This window comes from Diabrotica undecimpunctata, chromosome 7 (assembly GCF_040954645.1).
Source record: "Diabrotica undecimpunctata isolate CICGRU chromosome 7, icDiaUnde3, whole genome shotgun sequence".
NCBI lineage: Eukaryota > Metazoa > Arthropoda > Insecta > Coleoptera > Chrysomelidae > Diabrotica > Diabrotica undecimpunctata.
The window spans coordinates 87,339,141-87,366,532 of record NC_092809.1 but is presented as its reverse complement, the minus strand read 5'-3'; the positions used below and the strand labels follow the sequence as shown (position 1 = coordinate 87,366,532).

The 27,392-nt window shown below is 34.6% G+C and overlaps 1 protein-coding gene across 3 annotated transcripts in view; it reads left to right on the top strand.

Annotated features, from left to right (window-relative positions):
• LOC140445558 (methionine aminopeptidase 1D, mitochondrial) overlaps positions 1–27,392 on the top strand; it is a 508,650-nt gene that overhangs the window by 393,245 nt on the left and 88,013 nt on the right. Inside the window, exon 5 of one of the 3 annotated variants that reach the window (XM_072537677.1) lies at positions 18,207–18,274. The exons of the other annotated variants lie outside the window; for them this stretch is intronic. Coding sequence (XP_072393778.1) covers positions 18,207–18,241 — 35 coding nt within the window. The 3' untranslated portion in view covers positions 18,242–18,274. The remainder of the gene's footprint in view (positions 1–18,206; positions 18,275–27,392) is intronic. 3 annotated transcript variants of the gene reach the window in all.

Sequence of the window (27,392 nt, the reverse complement as noted above, 5' to 3'; positions counted from 1 at the left end):
TAGGAAATCCTCGTCAGATTTATGTCGCTCGTACCCAGCGTCCTCGAAAAGTAAATGTTTGGGGAGGCATAATAGGGAATCATGTCATTGGTCCATGTTTTATAGACGGTATGTTGACTGGAACTTTTGCAAAATCAAATTGTCCCAGCCCTTCGTAATTTACCAATCCCTTTCGATTCCATATGGTTTCAACACGATGGTTGTCCTGCACATAATTCTCGCATCGTCAGTGAATATCTCAGTGCGACTTTTCCTAATCGATTGATTAGTGCCCACGGAGATATTTTTTGGCCTGCAAGATCACCTGATCTTGCACCTTGTGATTTTTTTATGTGGAGATATATCAAGTCCAAACTATATGGAATTGAAGACGATAGGCCTAATTCTCTCCAAGAATTAAGAGAAAAGATCTCTGATATTCAATGAGAGGTATTAATCCAGAAACATTAACTAATGTTAGACGAAACTTTTATAATAGATTGGGTTATTGTTCTGCTGCTAATGGAGGCTTATTCGAACATTTTTTGTAAATACATTTCATTAGAATTAAATACGTTCATTTAGAATATTTTTATAGAATTTCTACTTATTTAAACATTTTTTGTAAGTACATTTATTTAGAACGTTCTTTTATGTTTGAAGAATTTTTACTTTATTTTCGAAAGTACGACATTGTTTTTTCAATAAGATTTTCATGTTTTACTATAAACACTTCTAATAAAGACTGAAATAAATGTTTAGTGATTTAAAGCAAAACGAAATAACATCTGCATAATTTCAAATTTTAAGTTCTAAAAAAGTAAAACCTTCATGTGGGATTCGAATCCTAAGCGCCTGCATGAGAACATCGTGCCTTGAACTCTGATCCATCAGACTTTTATAATTCTTTAGTGATAGTTTGGGTTATTGTTCTGCTGCTAATGAAGGCTTATTTGAACATATTGTAAATACGTTTATTTACAATATTTTTTTTATTTTTGTAGAATTTTTACTTATTTAAACATTCTTTAAACGTTCTTTTAATTTTGAAGAATTTTTACTTTATTTTCGAAAGTACGACGATACTGTTTTTTTAATAAGATATTTATGTTTAACTTTAAATACTTCTAATACTAGTAACGACTGACATAAATGTTTAGTGATTCAAAGCAAAACGATCTCTGCATAATTTCAAATTATTAAAAAAAAAGAAAACCACATGTGGGTTTTGAACTCTAATCGTCTGCGACGTCTGTGTCGCAGTGTCGAATTCTTACCACTAATCCACGAAGGATTGATAATTATTTCGTGACAAGGGTGTATGAAACTCTTCAAATCATAGTAAAAATTATTCTTGGTTAATAATTTAAAACTTTATATTAAATAATCACTATTAATTAAATTATTTTATTCACATTTTTGCTTTATTGTGGTCAATCAGTTTTTACTTTATGCGAAATTAAAAATGGAAATACGTCACACATACGACGTTACACATAATAATTATGACCGAGGTGATTTAGCTCGAAGCTAACGTCTAAAGGTGTGAGACTATCGATAGTGGTAATGTAATGTAATGTAAATTATAGGTTTCTATAGATTATTTCCCACCTCTACGAGTTTCATCTCTTTTTATTTCACAAGGTGTTTTCTATCTCTTACATTAAAATGCTGGGTGGTAAGACACTCATCACTGTATATATATATATATATATATATATATATATATATATATATATATATATATATATGTAGGTCTTATTAAGTTCTTTTATTATTTGAAGAGGAACTAACGTTAGAGTAAAAGTCCGCGATTTATGCGAGAAGTCTTTATTACATAAAATAAACTGTAATGATGTTATTTACATGTACACAAAATTACGGATAATTGTCTGCGAATTAAAATATCGAACACCCCCGTCGTTAATTGGTTTCGTCTTTCGTCTTTTTCGGCGTGCACGATAATTTAAGTCGGGCGACAAAAATCGAATCCCGTTTAGCTCAGGAGGAATGTGTTATCTCGTCTACATATCTCCTGTCCCCTTCGCCCCTGAATCGCGTCTCTCTTATAGCGACTTAAGCTTATTGTTTAAGTGGTTTCTTGCAGTGGCGTAACTAATGAATAAAACTATGCTAAATACTTATACTAAGAAATATTCCTATATTCGGCCATTCTGTTGGGAATCTGACTCGGATTCTGACTGGTTCTCTACCCATGCCTTCATATATTCAGCGCACGTTGATGTGCTCAGGGGGCCTTCATAATATCCTGACTTTTTCACAGCATATCTATCATTGGGCTTAACATCTACTACCACATATGGTCCGAGATATTTCTTCCTCAGCTTGAGTCCACCACCAAACTGCGTTCTCTTAATTGCCACTAGGTCCCCTTTTCTATACATTCTCGGCTTCTTCCTTCGTAAGTCATACCTGCGCTTATTGTCCTCCTGGACTTTGATTAACTGACGTCTACTCTCGTTTCTTAACATGTCTCTACCTTCATCATATTGTTTGATCATTTCCTGCTCTATTATTTCTTTCATCCTTAGATCCTCTTTATTCTTCATCTTTGTCCCAAAAAGTACTTCGAATGGCGTAGCATCAATGCTTCTTTGATAAGTGGAATTAAAAAACTGTTGCAACTTATGAATATGCTTATACCACTTCGTCGGTTCCTCTATAATCAATTTGGTTAATACTGGGATTAACGTTCTATTGAGACGTTCTACTTGCCCATTGCCCCTTGGCACACCTGTCGTAATCTTAATATGCTTAATTTCTTCACTTTGACAATACTCTTCGAACTCGTTCGCTGTAAATGCGATACCTTTATTGGATATTATTCGGAGGGGATTACCGAAATCCTTCTGTTGCCTCTTCATACATTCTATGACTTCTTTTGCCGTCGTTGATTTTGTAGGATAAAACCATGCGAATTTAGAAAAATCGTCGATGATCACCAAAATGTGATTATAGTTCTTGTTGGTCGTAGCCAACGGTCCTAAATAATCAACATGAAATGTTTGTAAAGGTCCATCGATTTTTACTATCGGATGTAACCAACCCTCTTTTTTGCCTTCTTTTCTTCTTCCAAGTATACACTTAATACAATTTCTTACACAATGCTCGACTTTTTCTTTGATGTTAGGAATATAACATTATCTTTGAATTAACTCATGTGTTTTTGTTACAGCAAAATGTCCTACGTCGTGTAACAGTTTAATTATTTCTGTTTGCATTCGTTTCGGAATGACTAACAATTCCTTACCTTCGTCATATTTAAATAGAATATCGTTTCTAATCAGAAAGTCCTCGTAAACTTCCGTAGCAAGTATTTTCTGTATTGCTTGAATGTGATTATCAGCTTCTTGAGCATGCATTATTCTTTCTATAAAACCTGGTTCTTGTACTACTGATGTCTCATTTATTATCATAACTATAGGCTCGACTAGTATCGACTGAGAGCGTCTACATGAGCCATCCTTGTTCCCTTTCTGTGTTCCAGTTCGTATTGATAATCTTCCATTAACAGAGCCCACCTCGCAAACTCTGGTAGTTAAATCTTTTTTATTCATGGTCTTAGTAAATGCGGAACAATCCGTTACTATTTTAAATTTGATTCCGAGTAGATAGATACGAAATACTTTTCCGCGGCTGGACTTGTTTTCTTGCTCATATAATAAACTGGGTGAAACTTATTATCTTCTCTTGATCTCTGTAGAAGACAAGCTCCATATCCATGACTGCTAGCGTCTGTGTGTAACTCGGTTTCTCTATCTGGGTGATGAATTTCTAACACCAGCTGACTAGTTAACAGCTCTTTAAGTTTTGAAAATGCACTCCTTTCTTTTGATCCAAACTCAAAGGTTTGATTTTTTCTGAGTAGATCACTTAATGCTTTAGCTATCGTAGCATATGACGGTACAAATTTACGAAAGTATCCAGTCAGGTCTAAAAATGACTGAATCTGCTTAAAATTCTTTGGTTCCTTGAATTTCTTTATGGCCATTGATTTTTCATCTGACGGTTGAATTCTGCCGTCCTCAATAATATATCCTAAAAACGTTACTCTTTTCTGTAAAAATTGGCACTTTTTCTTCTTTATTTTTAAGCCGTAGTCCCTAGCTACTTCGAGTACTTGCTTTAAACGTACAACTCCTTCTTCTTCGGATTTACTTAAAACTATTATGTCATCCATATAGTAAATTGCTATGTTCTTGGATGTCAGCTCTCTAAATATGTGGCTAATAAATCTTTAAAATACTGCAGGACTATTACACAATCCGAACGGACACCTTAAAAATTCGTATTGTCCGTCTGGGGTGACGAATCCCGTGTATTTAATGCTATCTTCCTCTATTGGTACATGGAAGAATCCATTCTTGAGGTCTATTGTGCTAAAATATTCTGCACCTTGTAACCGATCCAATACGTCTTCTATTAAAGGTAATGGAAACCTATCTTTTATTATATTCCGGTTAAGTTTTCGGTAATCACCGCAAACTCTGATCTGTCCGTCTTTCTTTTTGACGAGTACAATTGGACTTGCAAAATCGGATGTACTAGGTCGAATTAGTTTTTTCTCTATCCATTCCTCAATTTGCTTACCTACTTCTTGCTTTTCTGGTATTGATAGCCTTCTTGGGTTTTGGTGTATCGGTTCTTCGCTACTTAGAATTATTTTCATTTTTATATCTGTAGTCTTGGTCTGTCGCGGTTCATAATTTTCCAATAATTCTTTTATCTCCATCTTAGTATTTGGGTCTTTTATATGTTCCAGTTGTAGATTATCATCGTGTGTTGCCTCGTCAACTGCAATCCTTATTATCATATTATCTACTTCTTTTTTGCATACAATAATTCCATCTTCGGTTATGGCAACCTTTGCTTGTTTTAGTATATTGTTTCCAAGAATAACTTCGACGTCTAGTGCTCCTTTTGGGATTACATGAAATAAAATATGGAAATCTTCGCCTTGAATTTCCACTATTATGTTAAAAGAACCTAAAGTTTTAACCTTAATACCTCGTAATCCATTTATCTCTACTATATTCTTCTTAAGAATGACGTCATCAAAGTGCTTTTCAAAAATATCTTGTCTCATTGCACTTATGTCACTTCCTGTATCAAACAATGCACGTAACGATATTTTTCCAAATTTTAAGGTCACTGAGTTTTTGTATACTACGTCAATGACATTTAGCTGACCAGAAGTCGAAGGTCTATCTTCTTTAGCATTGCATCGAGAAGAAACGTGTCCAAATTGGTTGCATTTGAAGCATTTCGTTCCCTTGGCTTTATCAGGACAATCTCTCGATCTGTGCCCTCGATTTCCACAATTTGGTCTTCTTTCTTAATTCTGTTTTCCGACATTCTTCTGTCATCTCCTCTAGCTTCGTTGTTTCTATAATCTCATCGTATTTCATTGTTTCTGCCATCTCGTCGTACTTCATTGTTTGTCCACTTCTTTCTATACGTTTCAGTTGTAGAGGATTTGGGTGCCGTCTGTTTTTTAATGAGTTCATACAATTTAATTTTTTCCTTGAAGTCTCTGAAGTTGTTTGCGCCATAAAGTACAACTTTGTTAACAGGGTCGTCTTGAATGCCTTCTATTGTATATTGTATTATGACCTCGTCTTCTATGTTACCTCTGCTACCAATTTCCCTCATCGTCAGTACATACTCCTGTACACTTTCATCATGTTTCTTCTTTCTACGCATCAGCATTTTATGTATTTCAGCACTACTTATTTTATTTTCGAATTCCGAAATAAGCATTTTGTTCAATAGTTTCCAGCTATGAATTCCTATTTCTGACTGAATATACAGTTTCGCAATTCCTTTTAGGGATCGTTTTGCAAAAATTAGCATTTGCAAATCATTCCATCCCATTAATTCAGAAATTTCTTCGAAGTCAGTAATCTATTTGCTCACCGAATAATCGTCTTTTCCGTCGAAGGGTCTTATGCTGTCTTCTACGCCTTTAAAAGTCAAAGCAAAAGAATCATTTACTTTACCGGCCGTCATTCTACCTGATTTTGTTTTTTTCTTCGTCTTTAAAGCCATCGTCCGCCTACTTTCAATTTCGTCCTCGTATTCATTATCGTCTTCATCGTCGAAACCGTCTTTATCGTCATAAACGTCTTTATCTTCGTCATAAGCTTCTTTATCGTTGTCGCGTCTTTGTCGTCATCGTCATCTTCGTCATTCTTGTCATCTACATTTAATTCATTCAAAAACGAACAAATACGTTCAATTACGTCGTCATTTGCAACTAAGTCTGGCATATCTAATTTCTGTTTTATGTCGTTTTTCTTATCAGTATATTCGCTGGCATTTTTATCCTACGCAAAGCCTGAAAAATTTCCTTCTTGTTTGTCGCGGCACCCCTTCATCACCATATGCTATAATATGCAACGCCTTAACAGCTTTATATGCCGAATTTTTAATATTATAACTAATTTTTTGAAAATCATTCAAATTTGAAAATTATTTAAAAAAAAAAATAAAAAATTTAAAAATTTATAGATTATTTTTCTGAGTGTAGTCTAAATTAGTATTACTGTGAACGGGGTTGTGGTCGCTTTTAATTCGCAAATCTTATCTCTTTATATTACAATAATATAATAAGTACAATAATATCTCAGAATAAAGCAAAATACCCTACTAAAAGATTTTGATTTTAACATTCAATTTAAAATATTATTATAGTCAAGTTCCAACTATCATTATCAAAATCAAAAGTCCCCACATCAACAGAGTAAAGTTAAATCAACAAATAATTACAAATACTTTTGTTTGTTTAAAAGTTCTTTCCTAATGTTCACAGTTCATGATAAAAAAATAATCTTCGCACGATCTATTAAAGGAACAAAGTCACCTGATCATTTGTCATCATCCAGTGGGTCCAAACATCCATAAACCATAAATTAATTTTATCGTCGTCTGCAAACAGCCACTTGTCGTCTGCTTCGTCGTCAATCGTCTCGTCACTTCAGCCTCTTATTTACACTTGGCATATTATGTTACAAAAGTCACTTCGTCGTTGATTCGATTTTGTTTGGCCACAAACTGCACTATCTTTTATAATCTTGCTTCCATAATTAGCGGAACAAATAAACGTTACTGTCTCTTTCGAAATAATCTCGGTTGAGCCCCCAAAATGTAGGTCTTATTAAGTTCTTTTATTATTTGAAGAGGAACTAACGTTAGAGTAAAAGTCCGCGATTTATGCGAGAAGTCTTTATTACATAAAATAAACTGTAATGATGTTATTTACATGTACACAAAATTACGGATAATTGTCTGCGAATTAAAATATCGAACACCCCCGTCGTTAATTGGTTTCGTCTTTCGTCTTTTTCGGCGTGCACGATAATTTAAGTCGGGCGACAAAAATCGAATCCCGTTTAGCTCAGGAGGAATGTGTTATCTCGTCTACATATCTCCTGTCCCTTTCGCCCCTGAATCGCGTCTCTCATAGCGACTTAAGCGTATTGTTTAAGTGGTTTCTTGCAGTGGCGTAACTAATGAATAAAACTATGCTAAATACTTATACTAAGAAATATTCCTACATATATATATATATATATATATATATATATATATATATATATATATATATATATACATATATATATATATGCTTTTATATGCTTATGCTTTTACGTGCTGATACATTATGCTTTTACCATCAATTTAGCATCGTCTTGCAAAGTAGCATCTGTATATCGACGCTACTTTACAAGACCTTAATAACTTTTTTCCTGTACCTGTTACAAGAATTTTAACCACCTCATTGATTAGAATTTTGATACCGTGTTGGTATTTTAAAATATCCGCTTTCTCTCTTTATCCCTTACTGAGTTATATAAGTTTATTCCAGAAAATGTTTGAGTCTAAAATGATGGTACAGTGAAAATATTATATATATTTAGTTCAGGGTTTTACCGTTTACTCGCTACCATTATATACATGAAAATGTATATCCCACTTTCATTATCAATCATTTTAGCATCAGAAATTTGACATCGCTGTTGAATATAATATTGCCCACAACGAAATAGTAAATTTAAGAATATATATATATATATATATATATATATATATATATATATATATATATATATATATATAATATATATATATATATATATATATATATATAATATATATATATGTATAAAATATATATATATATATATATATATATATATATATATATATATATATATATATATATATATATATATATATATATATATATATTTTCATCCACAAATCATTCTGGCATCATGTTTAGTTAAAAGTAACGGGTTATAATATATTGCAACTACCTATTGTATCTTCGCTCCAATTGGTCCAGTCGCGACGTACAGCCCCTCAAATGATAGGATTTAACCAATAAAATACAATAAGACAGAAAAATCAAATATAGCAGCATGTCAAAAAGGCCTTAATTATATATCTTCGTTTCTATAAGTCCAATCGTGACGTACAGTATCTCAAATGACAGGATTTAACCAATTGAAAACAATGAAATAAAAAAATTAAATACAGCAACATGTCAAAAGGGCCGTAGTCACGTATCTTCGGTTCTATTAGTCCAATCGTGACGTATAGTACCTCTAATGATAGGATTTAACATAAAGAATACAATGGGATAGAAATATCAAATGCAGAACAATGTCAAAAGGGCCTTAGTTGTGTATCTTTAGTTCTATTAGTCCAATCATGACGTGCAGTACCTCAAATGAAAGGATTTAACAAATAAAATACAATGAGGTATACAAATTAAATGGAGTAGCATGTCAAAATGGCCTTAGTTATGTATCTTCGGTCCTATTAGTCCAATCGTGACGTACGATATCTCAAATGATAGCACTTAACCAATAGAATACAATGACATAGAAATCAAATACAGCATCACGTCAAAAGGGCCTTAGTTACGTATCTTCGTTTTCAATGGCCCAATCGTAACGTACAGTACCGCAAATGACAGGATTTAACCAATCGAATACAATAAGATAGAAATATAAAATATATCAGCTTGTCAAAAGGGCCTTAGTTATGTATGTACCTCAAATGATAGAATTTAACTAATAGAATACAATGAGATAAAAAAAATTAAATAAAGTAGCCTGGTAAAAGGCTTTTGACAAAGTCCGACATAACAAAATGCTAGAAATATTGGAAACAGCGGGATTGGACGATAAAGATCTACGAATAATTACAAGGCATCAAGTGGCAAGAATAAAGGTTGAACAAGAACTGTCGGATGAAATAAATATAAAAAGAAGAGTGAGACAAGGCTGTATATTGTCGCCTTTAGTTTTTAACTTATATTCGGAGGAAATATTTAAGGGAGCCTTAATGGAGACAACCGAAGGTATTATTGTGAATGGAGTAACCGTCAACAATATTAGATATGCCGACGATACCTTAGTGCTTGCTAATTGCGGAGAAGACCTTCAAAATCTAATGAACAAAATAAAACAGACTTGTGATCAGTATGGATTAAAACTCAACGTTAAAAAAACTAAATATATGATAGTTAGCAAACATAATTATATACAGGATGACGGTATAAAAGTCGGAGATGCCACACTGGACAGAGTAGAGAAACTCGTGTATCTCGGCAGTAATATCAATGAGAGCTGGGATCCAAACGCAGAAATTAAAAGCCGAATAGATCAAACCCGAGCTTTCTTTGTAAAAATGAGAAACGTACTTTGCAGTCACGATCTTAGCATTGACCTTAGAGTTCGAGTGACATCTTGCTACATATTTCCTGAGGCTGAGGCTATCCTTAGACGCTTGACAGCCTTTGAGATGTGGGTATACAGACGACTACTGAAAATAAGCTGGGTCGACAGAGTTAAAAAAGGAGGAGGTCCTTAGACGGCTGAACCAAACAACACAACTGGTCAACATAATAAAGAAACGCAAGCTGGAATACTTCGGTCATATTATGAGACACCCTGAAAAATATGATCTTTTACATCTGATCATTCAGGGAAAGATCCAAGGTAATCGTGGTCCTGGTAGAAGAAGAACATCATGGCTGAAAAATCTAAGGCAATGGTATGGAAAATCAACTACATCGTTATTTAGAGCTGCTGTCAATAAAGTCACGATAGCGAATATGGTAGCCAACATGATATCCAACGATCGATAACGGTCGTGGAACTAGAAGACGAAGAAGCCTGGCAAAAGGGCTTTAGTTATGTATCTTCGATCCTATTAGTCCAATCGTGACGTACAGTACCTCAAATGGTACCATTTAACCAATAGAATACTACTACTACTACTAAGGATTTCCACAGTTTTCACTGTCTTCCTTCACTCAACCGTTTTCTCCAATTTTCCCTGTCATTCCAGTCTCCATCTCGCAGGGTTCTTTTCTCCATAGCCTCGTCAATTTCATCTCTGAATGACCTTCGGGGCCTTCCTCTCTTTCTTCTTCCAATCGGGCTCCATTCTGTGATTTTGTTTATCCAGCGTCCTCTGTCCGCTCTTCTGACGTGGCCGTACCAGGATAGTCTCTTCTCCTCTATATAGTCGATTATGTCTGATTGCACTCCCATTCTCCGCTTAATCTCTGCGTTTTCAATTCTGTCTCTTTTTGTAAGTCTACAGTTTCTCCTCAGGAACTCCATTTCTACTGCTCTTATTCTACCTCTATTTCTCTTGTTTATTGTCCAGTTTTCGGACCCATATGTCAGGATACTTCTTGTCAGGGTATTATATATTCTCTTTTTTGTCTTTATCGTAATGTTCTTATCCCACAACACTGAGTTTAGTTGTCTTATACAGTTTCTTGTTTGTCTCAGTCTGTTGTTTATATCTTCTTCTGTTGTTCCCTGGTTCGATATTATGGTTCCTAAATAGTTGAATTTATCTGTTCCATTTATTTGTCTTCCCTCGTCTATCTCTAGGTTTCTCATATCCTTGTTTTCTGTTGTTAGGTATTCGGTTTTCTCTAAGTTTATTTCGATTCCGTTGTTTTTATATTCTTCTTCCAGTTTTCTGAGCATAAAGCTGAGATCTTCTTCATCTTGTGCGATGACTACTTGATCGTCGGCAAAACTTAAGGTGTATAGGTATTCGTCTCTTACTGGTATGCCCATTCCTTCGCACTTTCTCCTCCATGGATTGAGTGTCTTTTCCAAGAATATTTTAAACAGAGTAGGGGACGTAGCACAGCCTTGTAGAAGTCCTTTTGTCGTCTTAAATGGATTGTAGGCTTTATTTCCACATTTAATAGCTACTTTGTTTTCTTTGTATAGTGCTTTAACTGCTTTTATTAGTGTTTGTCGGATTCCGAGATCATTCATTGCTTCCCATAATTTGACTCTAGGTATTGAGTCATATGCTTTCTTTAGATCAACAAAGGCCAGATGGACCGGTCTACCTTTTGCCATTTTCTTCTCTATCAGTTGTTCTAATGTGTACGTATGATCTAGGCATGATTTTCCTACTGTGAACCCTGCTTGGTCTTCTCCAATTTTTCCTATTATTTCAGTTTCTAGTTTTTCTTTAATAATTTTCCCGTAAAGTCTACCTACCGACGATATTATACTAATTCCTCTATAGTTTTCACATTTTTTCCTGTTTCCTTAGAAATTGCCAATAGAATACTACGACGTAAAAATCAAATACATCAACACGTCAAAAGGACCTTAGGTATATATCTTTGCTCCTATATATGTTATGTCAAAAGAGCCTTAGTTGCGTATCTCCGGTCCTATAGGTCTAATCATGACATATGGAGCCTAAAATGATAGGATTTAACGGAGATAATACGATGGTGGAGAGAAATTAAACATGGCGGCATCTAATAACACCTTAAACTGGCAGCAATAAAACGAATTACCGCACAGAGATGTGTGGCATATTACGTGACAGGATTTAGCGAATACCATACGATTACGTCATACATCTCTTTGCATACGTCCACTTTTAGTTAACTACTTAGTATGTATTCAGTACTTTGCTTTACGGTGTTGAGGCATGGACTCTTAAACAGAAGAATGTTAAAAATCTTGAAAGCTTTGAGATGTGGTGCTACCGCCGTATACTAAAAATAAGTTGGGTGGATATAATTACAAATGAAGAGGTAATACGTAGAACAAATAACGATCCAGAAGTTATACTGAATATAAAAAAGAGAAAACTTGAATACTTTGGCCACCTTATGAGAGGACAAAAGTACACATTCCTACAAAATATAATGCAAGGAAAAATCCAAGGACGCAAAAATCCAGGCCGTAGAAGAATGTCCTGGATGAGAAATTTAAGAGAGTGGTTTGGCTGTACCACTAACGAATTACTCAAAACAGCAGTAAATAAAATTAGAATCGCCCTAATGATATCCAATCTCCGATAGGAGAGGCACTCAAAGAAGAAGATATGATAAACTCGAAAAAGCTCCAACGTTCACTGTTAGACATTATGCCTCCCGTTCACTGCACACATTTACTGCTCCTTGACGCTGTGATGAGAATTAGATAGGATTTAACAAATAGAATGACAGATAACTAAACAAGACAGTGTGTCAAATGTGGAATGCGTCGTAGAACGTGAAATATTAGCGTAAAATTATATGATGGCCATAGACGGTTCTTTAATATCCAGCAAACGACTCGCTTTGTAAAGTTACATAGGCGGGATCTGTGCGAGAAAAAGTCGATCATTCGTTTTATAACCCAAAGGGGACCATAAAATATTCAACGTTAAAATGTGACATAATGTAACGGTATGACAAATCTTTTTTCTCCCGCACGGGTGCATACCTGTGTACCTATACAAGGGGAGTCATGCATAACCTTTAAGTTGATCGTAATACATAACTGCAACAACAAGTATGTTGACGACTTGGGTTAGTATATACAGTGCATTCCGTACGTTTTTTAAACATGATTAGGAAATTGTTGAGTGGAGGCTATTAAAGAAGTTCTTAAAATTTTTGCGGGTCACCGCCTTTTCTGTAAATGGAGTGAATATTGTTATCCATTTAATTTTTTTTCTCAGTTGAATAATTCCTGCTGGTATTTGGTCTAAGCTTACTTCTTTTCCCCATTCAAGCTGTTTCATAGCTAATTCTACTTCCTGTTTATAGTGCCCTGTTTACCTGTTTTTGTAATTTCGGACTATATCATCTCTTATAACATAAAACAGTTGTTTCAGATATCTTTATCGCGTTTCCTTTTTTTATGGATGAATATTCTGCCGTTTTCATCTTCTACTATTTTATATGGAGCTACACGATTAACAATTCCAAATCAAGAAAACACAAATAACACTTCGAATTATATTATACAGCTAATAGTCGAAAAATGAAGAACAAGAGGTAGATGGCCAAGAAGCCGAGATCTTAATGACGAACACAAATATAATCGACTAATCAGACAATTAAGATCAGCGCTACTTGATGCACGCAATGCCACATTTGAACACTACATTAGTACATTGTCTAAAGAAGATCATTCAGTATGGATAGCAAAAAAACACTTAAAGAGACCTGAACAACACAACCCACCAATTAAGAAAGATGACGTTAGTTGAGGAAGATCAGACCAGGAAAAAATGTCAACATTTTCAGAATACCAGATAATAATAATCAAGCAATAGAACACTGAAAACTTTTGTTTTTAACTGTACGCCCGTGAATTACTTACCATTTTTTAAATAACACTTAATATTGCCCTTTTTTATTGTATTATTTCATCTTTCAAGATAATTCTTATAGGGATATATTTATTTATAACATACGGTCTTATTACGGCTTTAAGATTATACGACCTAAATGTATCTTGTACCGCACTGCTAATTGAGAATTATGTTTGTAATGCGATAAGAGGTCCGGATATACGAGACACCAGTGACACCAGTCACTGACCAGTGACTAATAAAAATTTGACAGGAATTGCATTTCTATAAAAAAATAGATTAATTTGTTTTGTGTATTAATTTAGTTTAGGTCGAACAAGAGTTGTACTAAAAAATTTTTCTAAATATAGATTGTAAACCATATTTTCAATGCTTTGTGAAAGTGAACCAGTTTATAATATTCCGGACGACGTAAAAACACCTTATTTTAGAATATTGGTCGATGAATTGAAATCATTGTTCAAGAAACGAATTATTCATGTGCAGATGTTTTACTATAAAAACATGTAAAACCAAATTCTCGATTAAAAAAGTTGCAACCAGTTACTCACGATGAAACTTAACCCCATTATTGATTTTACAAGTAATAAAATGGCGCGACAAAAGACCTGTTTTAATCCTTACAACATTTAAACATAATAGTTGTATCTTGGTTTAATCAAATGAAAAGAAAAATTATAACCAAGTACTAAAACTACAAACTATTCTCGATTATAACTTGGCGAAAAAGAGTGTTGATTTGAGTGATCAAGTGGCTTCTTACCAAAGCCCAATACGCAAAATTTGGAAGTGGTACCGGAAAGTGGCAGTGGAATTAATATTTAATATCGCAGTAGTCAATGCTTAGTTGCTAAATAATAGAAAACGTAAAAAAAGCGACAACCTATCCTTGAGTTCAGACTGGAGTTCGCGAAGGCATTTGCAAATAAAGAAATGTTGTAACCCTCACGACCAGTTACACCCAAAAATACCATCTCAGACAAAGCGATGTAGATAATATAAAGAGAAGAAAGTTTACAAGATGTTACAAAATTTTAAGAAGAAGCATGACTAGTAGAAAGGCCGATAGAAAAGTTAAAACATACTCTGAAGAATGAGATGGCAAAACTGCAATATGTCTAGTGTGCTTCAATGAAGCACATTAAAAAACAATTTTACTTATACAGGTACTATTATTGAGTAAAAACGTATTGTGCCTCAAGTGGCTTATAGTATTGGAAATCGTAAGTTGATAGTTTCTAGTAGAACGTTTTTATTGTTAATTACCTCCGTAAAAGTGAGTTATAGTATTTATAAAAAAATGGATTTAAATAATATGCCTTCGACATCTAAAAAAGCTAGATGTGAACATAAACATAAATTGACCACTGCTGAATTACAATCATTGTCACAAGCATCTGGCGAGGACGATGTAGATTAAATGAATGGTGGAAGTGACACTGATTGACTCTGACGAAATATTTGCACAAAGTCATTCAGAAAAATCGAGGATTGCGTTTTGGAAAGAGACAACACAAACAGAATTTAAGACTTTTCTCTGGCTTATGTTCCATATGGGGACAATTAAGATGAACCGTCTGAATGACTACTGGAAAAGTATGGGTAACTTCTATAATAGTATTGACTTGACTAGACAATTGCTCATAGCCCATATTAAGAAATAACCGAATAGACAATCCTCACTTGTGAAAAAAACTAAAAAAACGTGAAGTGGTCAGTATTTACAGTCCTGAAGGAATATGTGTGACCAAGTACAGAGATAAAAGAGACATTATACATGACATATTCAGAATTTGGTTGTCAGTTGGTTAGAACTAGGTCAAGAAGAGGATTGGTATCTGAGAAACCTAAGTTAATTGCTCAATATAATAAATATAAATGTGGTATAGACTTAAGTGAACAAATTAGTTAATGTTAATTTAGTTGATTAGTTAATGAAAAGTTAAAAGTGCATATTTTTTAGCTCATCTTGCTGAATGCATATTTCCTATATAACAGTAAATATCAAAAGAAGATGTCCCTTTGCGATTTTCAATGTTTCGCCATTGAGAGTCTTTAAGGACCAAATCCCAAGTATCTACCTATTAAAAAACCGGTAGTTAACCATTTACCTCAAATTTTTTCAAAAACTGTTTTACAAAAAACTAGTTGCTGCAAATTATTTTCAGTTATTCATTTGTAGCAGTCACAACTGCTAACATATAATTAATTAATATAATTTATTATTAAAATCTTAAAACCCCTCAGAATCCCGTTTATGAAACGTTTATGGGCAATAGACGAGAACGATGCCCAAGTGTAACAACTACAGGTCAAGAGGCGCTCAGCTAAGGTCAGTTTTGGCCAACAACTCACACTGAGAGGTTTATTTCTCCAAGCCTTTACCGGCACTTTTCGTCTTAAAATCGGGTAGAAAATCTGGGATTGGATTTAATATTTTCCCCGAACATCAAGGGAGAAATTGGAACAAATGATAAAGAATCTTGATTGAAAAAAACCGGCTTCCAAATTTTCAGAAATGAATATTTAAAACCCGGTTTCCAAATCTACCGAAATAATTATTTAAAACCCAGATTTCACCCGATTAGGATAACGTTTAATATTAGAATTAGTTTAACCGAACACCTACTTCAACCCATTGGTAACCAGGAACCGATTGTCTCCAGAACCACAGCGTTCTTCTTCATTCGTTTTTTTCGGAGCCTCAAGGATCGTCAGAGTCTTAAGGGGACTTATCCAGGACCGCTGTAGTGTTGTGACAGACATTAACAACTAGTTTCTCAGGGTTAAGGTTTTTTCTTGTCATTTACAACTTTGTATATGCATATACCAAGGTTAGTACTTATTACAGTTTTTGTAACATCTATAAAAAGTTAGGTAAATAGTTATTAATTAATTAAATTAGATTCATTGTTAGGGAAGGGGTTCATGATTTTTGTATAGCGGTTTTTAAAAGGGAAGGGAAGAAATTTATGTATCAGGGTTTTTAAAAATTATATATATATATCTTTCCGAGTCTGTTGGCCATACTCATCACACTTGATCACTTTAGATATCTCCCAGCATCTATGTGTAAGCATAACACTTACACATAGATCTGGTGTTTAGCTGCTTCGACACATATTAGTCGTATATTTGTTAGGTAAGGTAGTTTCTTTTGTATAACCGTCACGGTTTTTTTTTAGTATTTATATTCCCTACCTTACATATCTAGGATTTAACTTTCGTAACTTAGTGTTAAGATCTCGCTTCTCCCATGGACTTAGATTATAGATTTACTAATACACCTTTTCGTTTGGCCCAGTAGTGGGGATATTTAATTTTGTCGTGGCTTTTTGGTCCTCGCATACCGTAGCCCCACTACTGTAATTATATTTTCTCTATATATATATATAGGTGAGTTTTGTTAGTTGTTAATATTATAAATATATTTGTTGCAAATAGTTTTGCTTTTATTTCAGTTCCTGCTTACAGTTATAATATAGCAGAACAAGGTCAATAGTGTCTTTTCGGTTTTTAAATATTATTACAGGGTATTAAATCAATAGTACTTTATTCCTTGTTGTTCATAACTTCATTTATTTTTTTTGTTAATTTCCTTCAGAAATTAGCTGGCGCCCATTTTAGTATTTTCCTAGGCATCTCCGTATATTCTCTTATCTTACCCCTTTTATAGTTCCAGATTTTCCGGTGCATTATTATATTGTATTCTTTTGGTTAAAAGATCTCTTTTCCCCTTATCTCAAAGCCAAATTCTAGTGTAGTGAGGCTAGCCCGAATTCGTGCTTGAGGTTTTGTGTCTCTGTGTTCTTTTAAGCTACGCCATTCTTTTTATTATAACTTCTTTGCTAGTTCTTCTCTAATTGATCATGTCCTTCTCCATATACCACCCCTAAATTTTATTTAGGTTTCAATTGGCGCTTTTACGTTTGCATTTGAGTAGGTTTCAATTGGCTAGACCCAAACGTGGGGCCTCTTTTTTTTGCACGTACTTTTGGCTTTATATCTTTGGTTTTTTTTTCTCCCACTTTAATTTCTGATGATGATGATGATGATGATAGTGTGTTTGGCATGGAAACCAGTCCTTTTGCCACAGATTTTTAAATGATTTATGTTATGTTTATCAATTAAAAACTTGATTGTACTAAATTTATATTATATATCCGGATGCATATAAGTGATTACATATGAGCTTTAATTTCTGGTTGTGTACCTTTGGTGTTGTATTTTAATTTTCAGCCGTGTTCTTTAACTCTTGGTTTCCTAACTGCAACATTGGTTTTTGTATTTCAATATTTAGTTTATCTACATTATCTATTAAATATACCCGTAGTACCCTTGTTTTGCTGTATTGTGGGTAGACTGAATAAATTGTTTTTTTTTTTTTGATTAACTAAATATCCATATTGGATTAATAATAAATAACATAAGTATATATTAAAAAGGAAAATTATTTAAATATTTTAAATTTAACTATCTTAACACTATAAAAGTCCGGAGTAGCACCAGAGTAATTCACCACTGTCTGGAAGTAACATTTTTGAAATTTCTAGGTTTCTCAGGGATTGTAGCCGTACCTTGCATCTGAGTTCACGACTGGATAAACAAGCAAACATTACTGGTAAAATAATTCAATTATAATAATAACCTGGAAACATAGAGTAAGTTAGACTTTACCTATTTTATCATAGTTTCCCTCATATATTTTCTGGTATATTTCCAAGTTGTATAAAATGTCTGCTTTCAAGGTAGAGCATCTGTTAGGTCCAGAATTAGAGTACGAGTTGAGAGTCCGGCACTTAAACGATCCATCTTTGACAACAGTGGAAAGGAAAAGGGTAGTGTTGCGTGGTGCATTAAAGCAAGCTGCAGCAAATCGGATTTATGCTGTTCTGTCTACTTCCCATCTTAATTTTAAGGACGAGATTGCGGAAATAGAGGTTACTCTTGCAGATCTGGTGGTCAAAATTGGTTCTTTTGTTGGTTCTCCTAGTGATACTGCCTATGCTCGCTATACTTCTCGCTTAGGTCATGTTGCAGCTAGAGTCCATCTGTTAGAAGCTACAACAGAGGAAGAGGAGGAAGTGAAGAGGTCTCTTAATTTCAGGGTTCTGATTCTGGAAGGTGAACTTGATTGTAAAGTGATTCCACAGGCACATTCTACTCCTCATAATGATAGTGTTTCAGTAAATTCATTTCCCTTTGTTAAGTCTGCTCTTATTCATAAATGGGGTGTCCATTTTTCAGGTCAAGATACTGAAGATGTTGTTAGTTTCTTAGAGAAGGTAGAATGTCTGCGTATAGCGCGTGGTAACAGCGAGGAAGAGTGTTACTCTTCTGCTGCCGATTTATTTAAGGATTCAGCCTTCACTTGGTATCTCAATAACCGAGGTAGTTTTGCTTCATGGCAAGAGTTAGTTGCCAAACTTAGGTCAGATTTTCTTCCATATAACTATGAGGACAATCTTCTTGATGAAATTAAGTCTCGAAAACAAGCTCCGCAGGAGAAGGTAACTATATTTGTAAATGAGATTGTTAGTTTGTGTAAATGGTTGGAGACTCCTTTGTCTGAGTCACATATCATAAGGATCATTAGAAAAAATTTGTTGCCATCGTATCATTCTAGTCTGGCACTTACAGATATTTCTTCAATTGCTGACTTAACGGAAAAGTGTAAGAAGTTAGAGGAAGTTTTGTCATGGTCTTCTGACAACGTGTCTAGAGTCCCTATTCATCAGAATTTCAGAAATAATGACTCATCTTATTCTGATAGACCCAATTATTCACGGTCTAGTAATAATAGAAATTTCAGAAATAATGACTCATCCTATTCTGGTAGGCCTAACTATTCTCGGTCTGGTAATGTCTCTTCTTTTAATTCGAAGCTTACCTGTTGGAATTGTTGTCAGCCAGGACATGGGTATTACGAATGTCCTGAGCCTAGAATTCGGTTCTGTTATGGTTGTGGACGTCAAGGTGTCCGTAAATTTGAGTGTGAATTCTGTTCGGGAAACGACAGAAGGGGTGGGTTGGCCCTGGATCCTACTCCTCGTCAAAATACAGGGAATACAAACACTGTCCAAACTCCTCAAAACCAAGGAACCAGTTTCTCGAGTCTGGATGCCCAAGCTTCCACAAGCCAAACATCTCACGCTCTACCGAAAGACAAAAGACCACAGAACGGCAAATACCAACCGAAGAGAGGACAACGTTAATTGAGCATGAACACCGTGATTCTTCTGTAGTTTCTTCAAGTAATCTCTTGTCGTCGTTTGTTGATTTAGATATAAACTCATTGTTAGTTCGAAAAAACAAGGATAATCGTCCATATCTTGAAATATCTATCTTAGGACATTCTTGTTTAGTAATTTTGAATAAAATCCTTTATAAAAAGGTATATAAAAAACCCAGTTGGGCTATGTTGCATTGACAAAACGTTTTCGGAATAAATATTCCATCATCAGTGTCAAGTTAATACATGGATGTAGCCACTAAATATGTGGGTAAAAACCCTTTAAAAATTATTAAATAAGATTTGATCTACATTATGTCTAATTTACATTTAAGATGTTAAAGTTACCGTTGGATAGGTAACAGGGCGACATATGACTCTACATTAGTTGCGAGTCCTGAGACGGTATGTCTACGAGGACTTTGTCAAAGCAACTCTAAAGAGTCTCAGGACTCGCAACTAATGTAGAGTCATATGTCGCCCTGTTACCTATCCAACGGTAACTTTAACATCTTAAATGTAAATTAGACATAATGTAGATCAAATCTTATTTAATAATTTTTAAAGGGTTTTTACCCACATATTTAGTGGCTACATCCATGTATTAACTTGACACTGATGATGGAATATTTATTCCGAAAACGTTTTGTCAATGCAACATAGCCCAACTGGGTTTTTTATATACCTTTTTATAAAGGATTTTATTCAAAATTTTTAATATATGGTATACAGCCAAATACAGGAACTTTGTTTCCTTGTGGATTCTTGTTTAGCTTTACTGGACACAGGGTCCAATATCTCTATTTTAGGTTCTCTAGGTCTGGAATTTCTCCAGAATTCAAATGTAAATATAGGAATAGATCAAAGTTTGCAAGTGACTACAGCTGATGGTCAAATTCAACCAATTTTAGGTCAATTCACTACTGAGATTTCTGTTAGTTTTTGTAAAAGAATGATTACATTCTTTGTTATTCCTTCAGTTAAGAATTCAGTCATCCTAGGTATGGATTTTCTGAAAACTTTTAATAGTGAATTAAATTTTACTGAATTTTCCTTATCTGTGTCTTCTTTCAATATCTCTTGTGTCAATGCTGTTAAAGATATGGGTCGACTTAATGCTCAGGAATTAGAGCAGTTAAATAGTGTCATCACATCATTCTCTTCTATCTCATCGAAAAATCAGTTAGGCCGAACTCATCTCATCGAACATCACATTGATGTTGGTTCGTCTAAGCCCTTCAGGCAATATCAATATCCCTTGCCTCAAGCCTGGCATGAAAGTTTAGTAAAGGAGGTAGATGAAATGCTTAAGTTAGGTATTATTGAGCCCAGTACTTCTTCTTTTTGTAGCCCTCTGTGGCTGACAAAAAAGAAAGATGGGACTTTTCGTGTCTGTTTTGACGGACGTAAACTTAACGGTATAACTATGAACAGAGATGCTTATCCTATACCTCGTATAGATATCATCGTAAGTAAATTACAGAATGCAAAATTTATTTCATCTATCGACTTAAAGAAGGCGTTTTTACAGATTCCTCTCAGCGAGGAGAGTAAAAAGCTTACTGCCTTTGCAGTAAATGGCAAAGGATTGTATCAGTTCACTACAATGCCTTTTGGTCTTGTGTCTGCTCCTCAGACTATGTGTCGATTAATGGATTTGGTAATAGGTCCTGCTTTAGACCCATTTTGTCAATACTATCTTGATGACATTCTTGTCATTACTCCTGATTTCGAAACTCATATATCTGTATTGCAGCAGTTGTTTCAGCGTTTAAAAGACGCAAATTTGACTATTAATTTGGATAAAAGCAGCTTTTGTCGTGACTCTATTAAGTTTTTAGGATATGTTGTAGATTCTCAGGGTCTTCGTACTGATCCTGATAAGATGTCAGCGATTCGGGATTTTCCTGTGCCTAAAAATACCACTCAGGTCCGTCGATTGTTAGGAATGGTTGGTTATTATAAGAAGTTTGTTAAGTCTTATTCGACCTTGTTGTCTCCTATCACAGATTTACTTCAAAATCGGAAAAAGGGACAAAATATTGTGTGGACTCCTGAGGCTAATGAAGCTTTCATTAAAATCAAGGAGGCTCTTACAAATTCTCCTGTTATGGTAGCCCCAGATTTTACTAAGCCTTTTTATCTGATGACAGATTGTTCTAACACTGCATCTGGAGGTGTACTCTATCAAATGGTAGATGGAGAAGAACACCCTATAGCTTATACAAGCAAGAAATTAAATAAAGCCCAGAAAAATTATACTACAACTGAAAAAGAGTTGCTAGCTATAATTACTGGTATTGAACATTTCAGATATTTTCTTGAGGGTCGTTCTTTCACGGTCATAACTGACCATAGTAGTTTGGTGTGGTTACAGAATATGAAGAACCCATCTCCTCGTTTGGCTAGGTGGATTTTGAAATTGGCACAATATGATTATAAGATTGTTCATCGTAAAGCTGTAGGTGTAGTAGTCGCTGATGCACTCTCTAGAACGTTCGATATTAATTTGTTAGATTTATCTTCCTTGCAACCAGATGACTTGTATCGAAAAATGTTGTATGATGTACAGAATGTACCAGGTAAATTTCCTGATTTTAAAGTTGAACATGGTGTTTTGTATAAACATGTCTTAAGTTCCATGGATGCCCTTACTGGAATGTCGGATTGGAAGATAGTCGTTCCAACTCCTAATAGAGCAGAGGTTTTGGCCACTTTTCATGACCATCCTACTGCAGCTCATTTTGGTTTTTACAAAACTTTCCGTCGTATATCGGAACTCTATTACTGGCCGAAGATGCGTCAAACTGTACGTAGCTATATCGCTAAATGCAAAATCTGTGCTACATGCAAACCGACAAATCTTCCCCAACCCGGTTTAATGGGTAGTTATCGACGGATTGATTTTCCATTTCAACTTATATCTTTAGATCTCATTGGTCCTTATCCTAGGTCTTATAAAGGTTCTCAGTATGCCTTGGTAGTTGTTGATTATTTTACAAAATTTCCTTTGGTTCATACTATGTCTAAGGCAACTACTTCATCCATTATCAAGTATCTTGAGAATGAGGTTTTCTTAATTTATGGTGTTCCACAGATCGTGTCTTGCGATAATGGACCACAGTTCACAGCTAAGGCTTTTCGCGACCTTATGTCTAAATATAATGTCCAAAAGATCTGGTACAATGCGAACTATCATCCACAAGTCAATCATACCGAAAGAGTTAATAAATCAATCGTGACTGCTTTAAGGTCATATTCCTTTCCTGATCAAAGAGCTTGGGATACTCATATCCACTCTATAGTACAGGCTATCAGGACTTCTTCTTACGAAATAACCAAATGTCCTCCATCTTATTTGATGTTTGGTCGTCATGTTCCTCTTTCTGGTGATTATTTTGGTACAATTTCAGAAAATGCCAATAATTTTCCCACTATATCAGATAAATTACACCGTTTAGAAGATATCCAGCATCTTCCTGATATTTATGTGGATGTTCGCAAACGTTTGAAAGCATCTTATGCTAGAAATAAATGCCATTATGACTTGAGAAAGCGAGAGTTATCCTTCAGAATTTGAGATTCTGTGTTGAAAAGAAACTTTGTCAAATCTGATAAAGTGAACTTTCAATCGGCCAAGTTATGTCAGAAGTACATACCTTGCACAGTTATTAAGGTCATTTCTCCTTTAATTTATGAGTTGAAGGAAACTTCCACTGACTTACTGGAGGACAAGACAGTAGGTCCACATAACTTGTCAGATAATCTGGATTCTTCATCTTCAAATGAAGATTAACTGGTCCCTTATCAATGCTGTCCCAGTTTGGTTGTTTAAGATCGGTTTATCTATTTTTGTTTACCTGGCAAAACAATAAGATGTTGTGCTATTTTGCCTTCTATTTTTTTTATCTTATCTTAATGTTGGTTATTATCTTAGTTTATGGACTTGTTAATTTTGTTGTTTGTTTTCTCTTAAAAGTCCAACTGCATATCATAGGAGTACAGGATGGATATATGGGAATTTCCCCATCTTGAGTTCTGAGTTAAATAGATATTTACAGGGATAACGCGGAAAACATTCCAAATATTTTCTTTAATAGTATTGTATGGTTTTGTGAACCATGGCCATAAAGCTTATACATTCATATTCACTTACTGTGTCGGTGTTTTAGCGTGGGTTCAGGATTGATCACCCTGGATGTGTGCCCTCACTTGGCTCAGAAATATATCAATACATATTAGTTGTTCCTTGAGTGTCTCTTAGGTTGAAATTAGAATGTGTCATTTAGAATTGGATCGTTCTGATATTCAGCAATAAGTAAGTCTGTTTAACTTGGTTTGTTATCTCCTATGTTATCTTCTCAAGAATTTGAGTTTAACATATCTTAGTATCTTGAGTTTGTACCTGTCTACCTACCATTCGTACGGATTGGTAGATGTGAGTTTATCTTTACCTTGAGTGTACCTTTATCTTTACCTTAATTGAGTTTATCTCGTACCTTTACCGTAATTGGTTTATCTCATACCTTTACCTTAAGTTAGTTATCGTTACCTTTACCTTGATAAGTTTATTTCTTATCTATATCTTATGAATATATATCTTATCTTGATTATGGAGTCCTAAAAATCTGTCCTTTACTGTTCTTGTCGTGAGTAAAGAATTGGACCACGTCAATAGTACAGTTTGGGTATTACAGTTAGGATCTCTTTTATCTTTCCTTCTACCAAGTGTATAGCTGGTAGAAGTGAGTTTTGTGCATATCCTCTACCATGAGTAGATCTGGACTTGCAATTATCTTTTACCTTTTGTGCATATTCTTTACTACGAGTTGGGATTGCAGTTAACTTACTTATTTTTTTTTAGCATACCCTATACCATGAGTATAGTGGGCTTGCTAGTATCTAGGCTTGCTAGTGCCTTTACCGATTGTGTGTTTTTCCTACCGCTGCTAAAGCAAGTAGATGTATTGAATTATCTTTTACCTTGAATTTTCAAATATGTTGCTGATATCCAGAACCATATCATATAAATGTTTAGGTTTGTAGTAATATAGTTTCAACTAGTCCTAATAAATTAAGCCCTCATTGAACTCTTGGGTGATTAATAGAATCTGTTCGCTCTAGTGTCAACGTTGGGTAAACTTGATAGGACTTTGTTTGAGTTTGTGTTGTGAATGGTTCTTGGTCCTATCTTTTAGAGGTTGTTAACACACCTCAGTAGTGTAGTTTATTTATAGTTTTACTTTACTTAGTCCTAAGCCTTTCTACCGTTAGGTGTAAGGCTGGTGGGGTTAAGATTTGCACTGTTGTCTCCATGCTATCCGGTCTTGTGTTAGATTTCGTGCACTTTCCCATGTCAATCCTTTCTTCTCAACTTCTTTTCTGATTTCGTCTACCCACCTAACTCTTGGTCTTCCTCGTTTGTTTTTCCCTTGCATTCTCGTTTCAAACACTCGTTTTGTTAATCTTTCATTCGACATTCTACACACGTGTCCGAACCATCTTAGTTGCCCCTCTACTATTTTTTCGTTTATTGGTTCTAGTTTTAGGTTTTGTCTGATTGTTTCGTTTCGTATTTTGTCTGTCCTCTTTCTGTTTGCTATTTTCCTCAGGAACCTCATTTCCATAGCATTGACTCGAGATTTTTGTCTCCCAGTCAATGTCCATGACTCGCTATTATACATGATTGTAGGTCTAACTACTGATTTAACGACTGCCGTTTTTACCTTCTCCGGTATTTCTTTTTTTCCCAAAAATGTTGTTTTCATAGTGTTAAATAAGCTTCCTGTTCGTCCCATTCTCTCATTTATTTCCATGTCTTGTTTACCGTTTGATTCAATTATTGCTCCTAGGTATTTAAAATGTTCCACTTGTTCTAGTTGTTTTCCGTTTAATTGTATTGCGTGTGTCTTTCTCTTATTTGAAATTATCATTGTTTTTGTTTTCTCTGTATTTATTTTCATATTTATGTTTGACAGTTCTTCTTCTAGGATTTCAAGGTTGTTCTGAAGGTCTTCTCTGTTTTCTGCTATCAAAACCATGTCGTCTGCGAATAGAAGCTCTGATAGTTGAGTCTGTTTCATTTGCCAGTATCCTAATATTAGTTTTCTCATTCTTCTCTTGGCTTTCTTTATTGCTGTATCCAGTACCACTGAGAACAGCAGTGGGCTCAACACGCATCCCTGTTTGAGGCCTTGACTTGTAGTAAATTCTTCGGATTCCTCGTTGTTGGTTCTCACCGTATTTGTATTATTATTGTACATATCCTTTATTACATCAATTGTTATCCTGTCAACTCCTCTTTCCTTTAATGTCCTCCATACGTCCTTTCTTTGTATTCTGTCAAACGCCTTTTCCAGATCAATAAAGCATATATGTATTTCTCTATTTTTATTGATTACTTTCTCACTTATTTGTCTTATTGTGAATATGTGGTCTTGCGTGCTTCTGTCCTTCCTGAATCCACATTGTGTATCTTCCATAGTTGGTTCTATTTGGGTTTTTATTCTTGTTTCTATTATTCTTGCGAATACCTTCCCAGGAATACTTGATATAGTAATACCTCGGTAATTATTACAGTTTCTCTTGTCGCCCTTTTTGTGTATTGGTAGTATAATGTCTTTCTTCCAGTCCTGTGGTATTTCTGCTCTTTTTATGATATCATTCATTAGTTCTTTCATGCTGTCCACTCCCTCTATTCCCATAAATTTTATCATTTCCGGGGTGATATCATCCTTGCCTGGTGCTTTGCCTAATTTAACTCTTTCAATTGCCTTTTCTAGTTCCTCTGTTGTTATGGGTTCTACTTTTTGTTCTTCATTAATTTCTTGTATCTCCACTATGTTGTCTACGTCTGTATGAGTTAGCGCTTTGAAATGTTCTCTCCATCTTTCCATTATTTGGTTTTCTTCTGTTATTACCTTTCCATTCTTGTCTTTTATATTCGGCATCATGTGTTCTTTCTTTTGTCTGAGCTGTTTTAATGCGCCATAGAAGAGTTTTTGGTTTTCTCTATAATTATTTGTCATTTTTAGTCCAAACTTTTCCCATGACCTTTCTTTTTCTGCTTTTACAGCTATTTTAACCTCTTTTCTTTTTTCTTTATATGCCTCATAATCTTCAGGGCGCTTTGTACTTAGATATCTCTTCCATTTTTCTTTTTTGTTCTTTACTTTCCTTCGTATTTCGTCCGTCCACCATTCAGTTCTCCTCATGCTATTATTTGCTATTTTTGTCTTCCCGCAAGTTTCCTCAGCAGCTATGATTAAGCTGGTCTTGAGATTTTCCCACTTTTCCTCTATACTAGCAGTTTTTGCCCTACCTTTCAAAATATTGTCTAATTTTTCTTGGAATATCTGCTTATATCTTTCTTCTTTTAATTTGTAGCTTTTTACTTTTTCATTTACTACCTTTCTCCTCTTTTCTTCATTTTCTTTTGCTGTTCTCATTCTCATTATTACTAGATGATGATCACTGCCAATCTCTGAGCCTCTTTTGACTTTCGTGT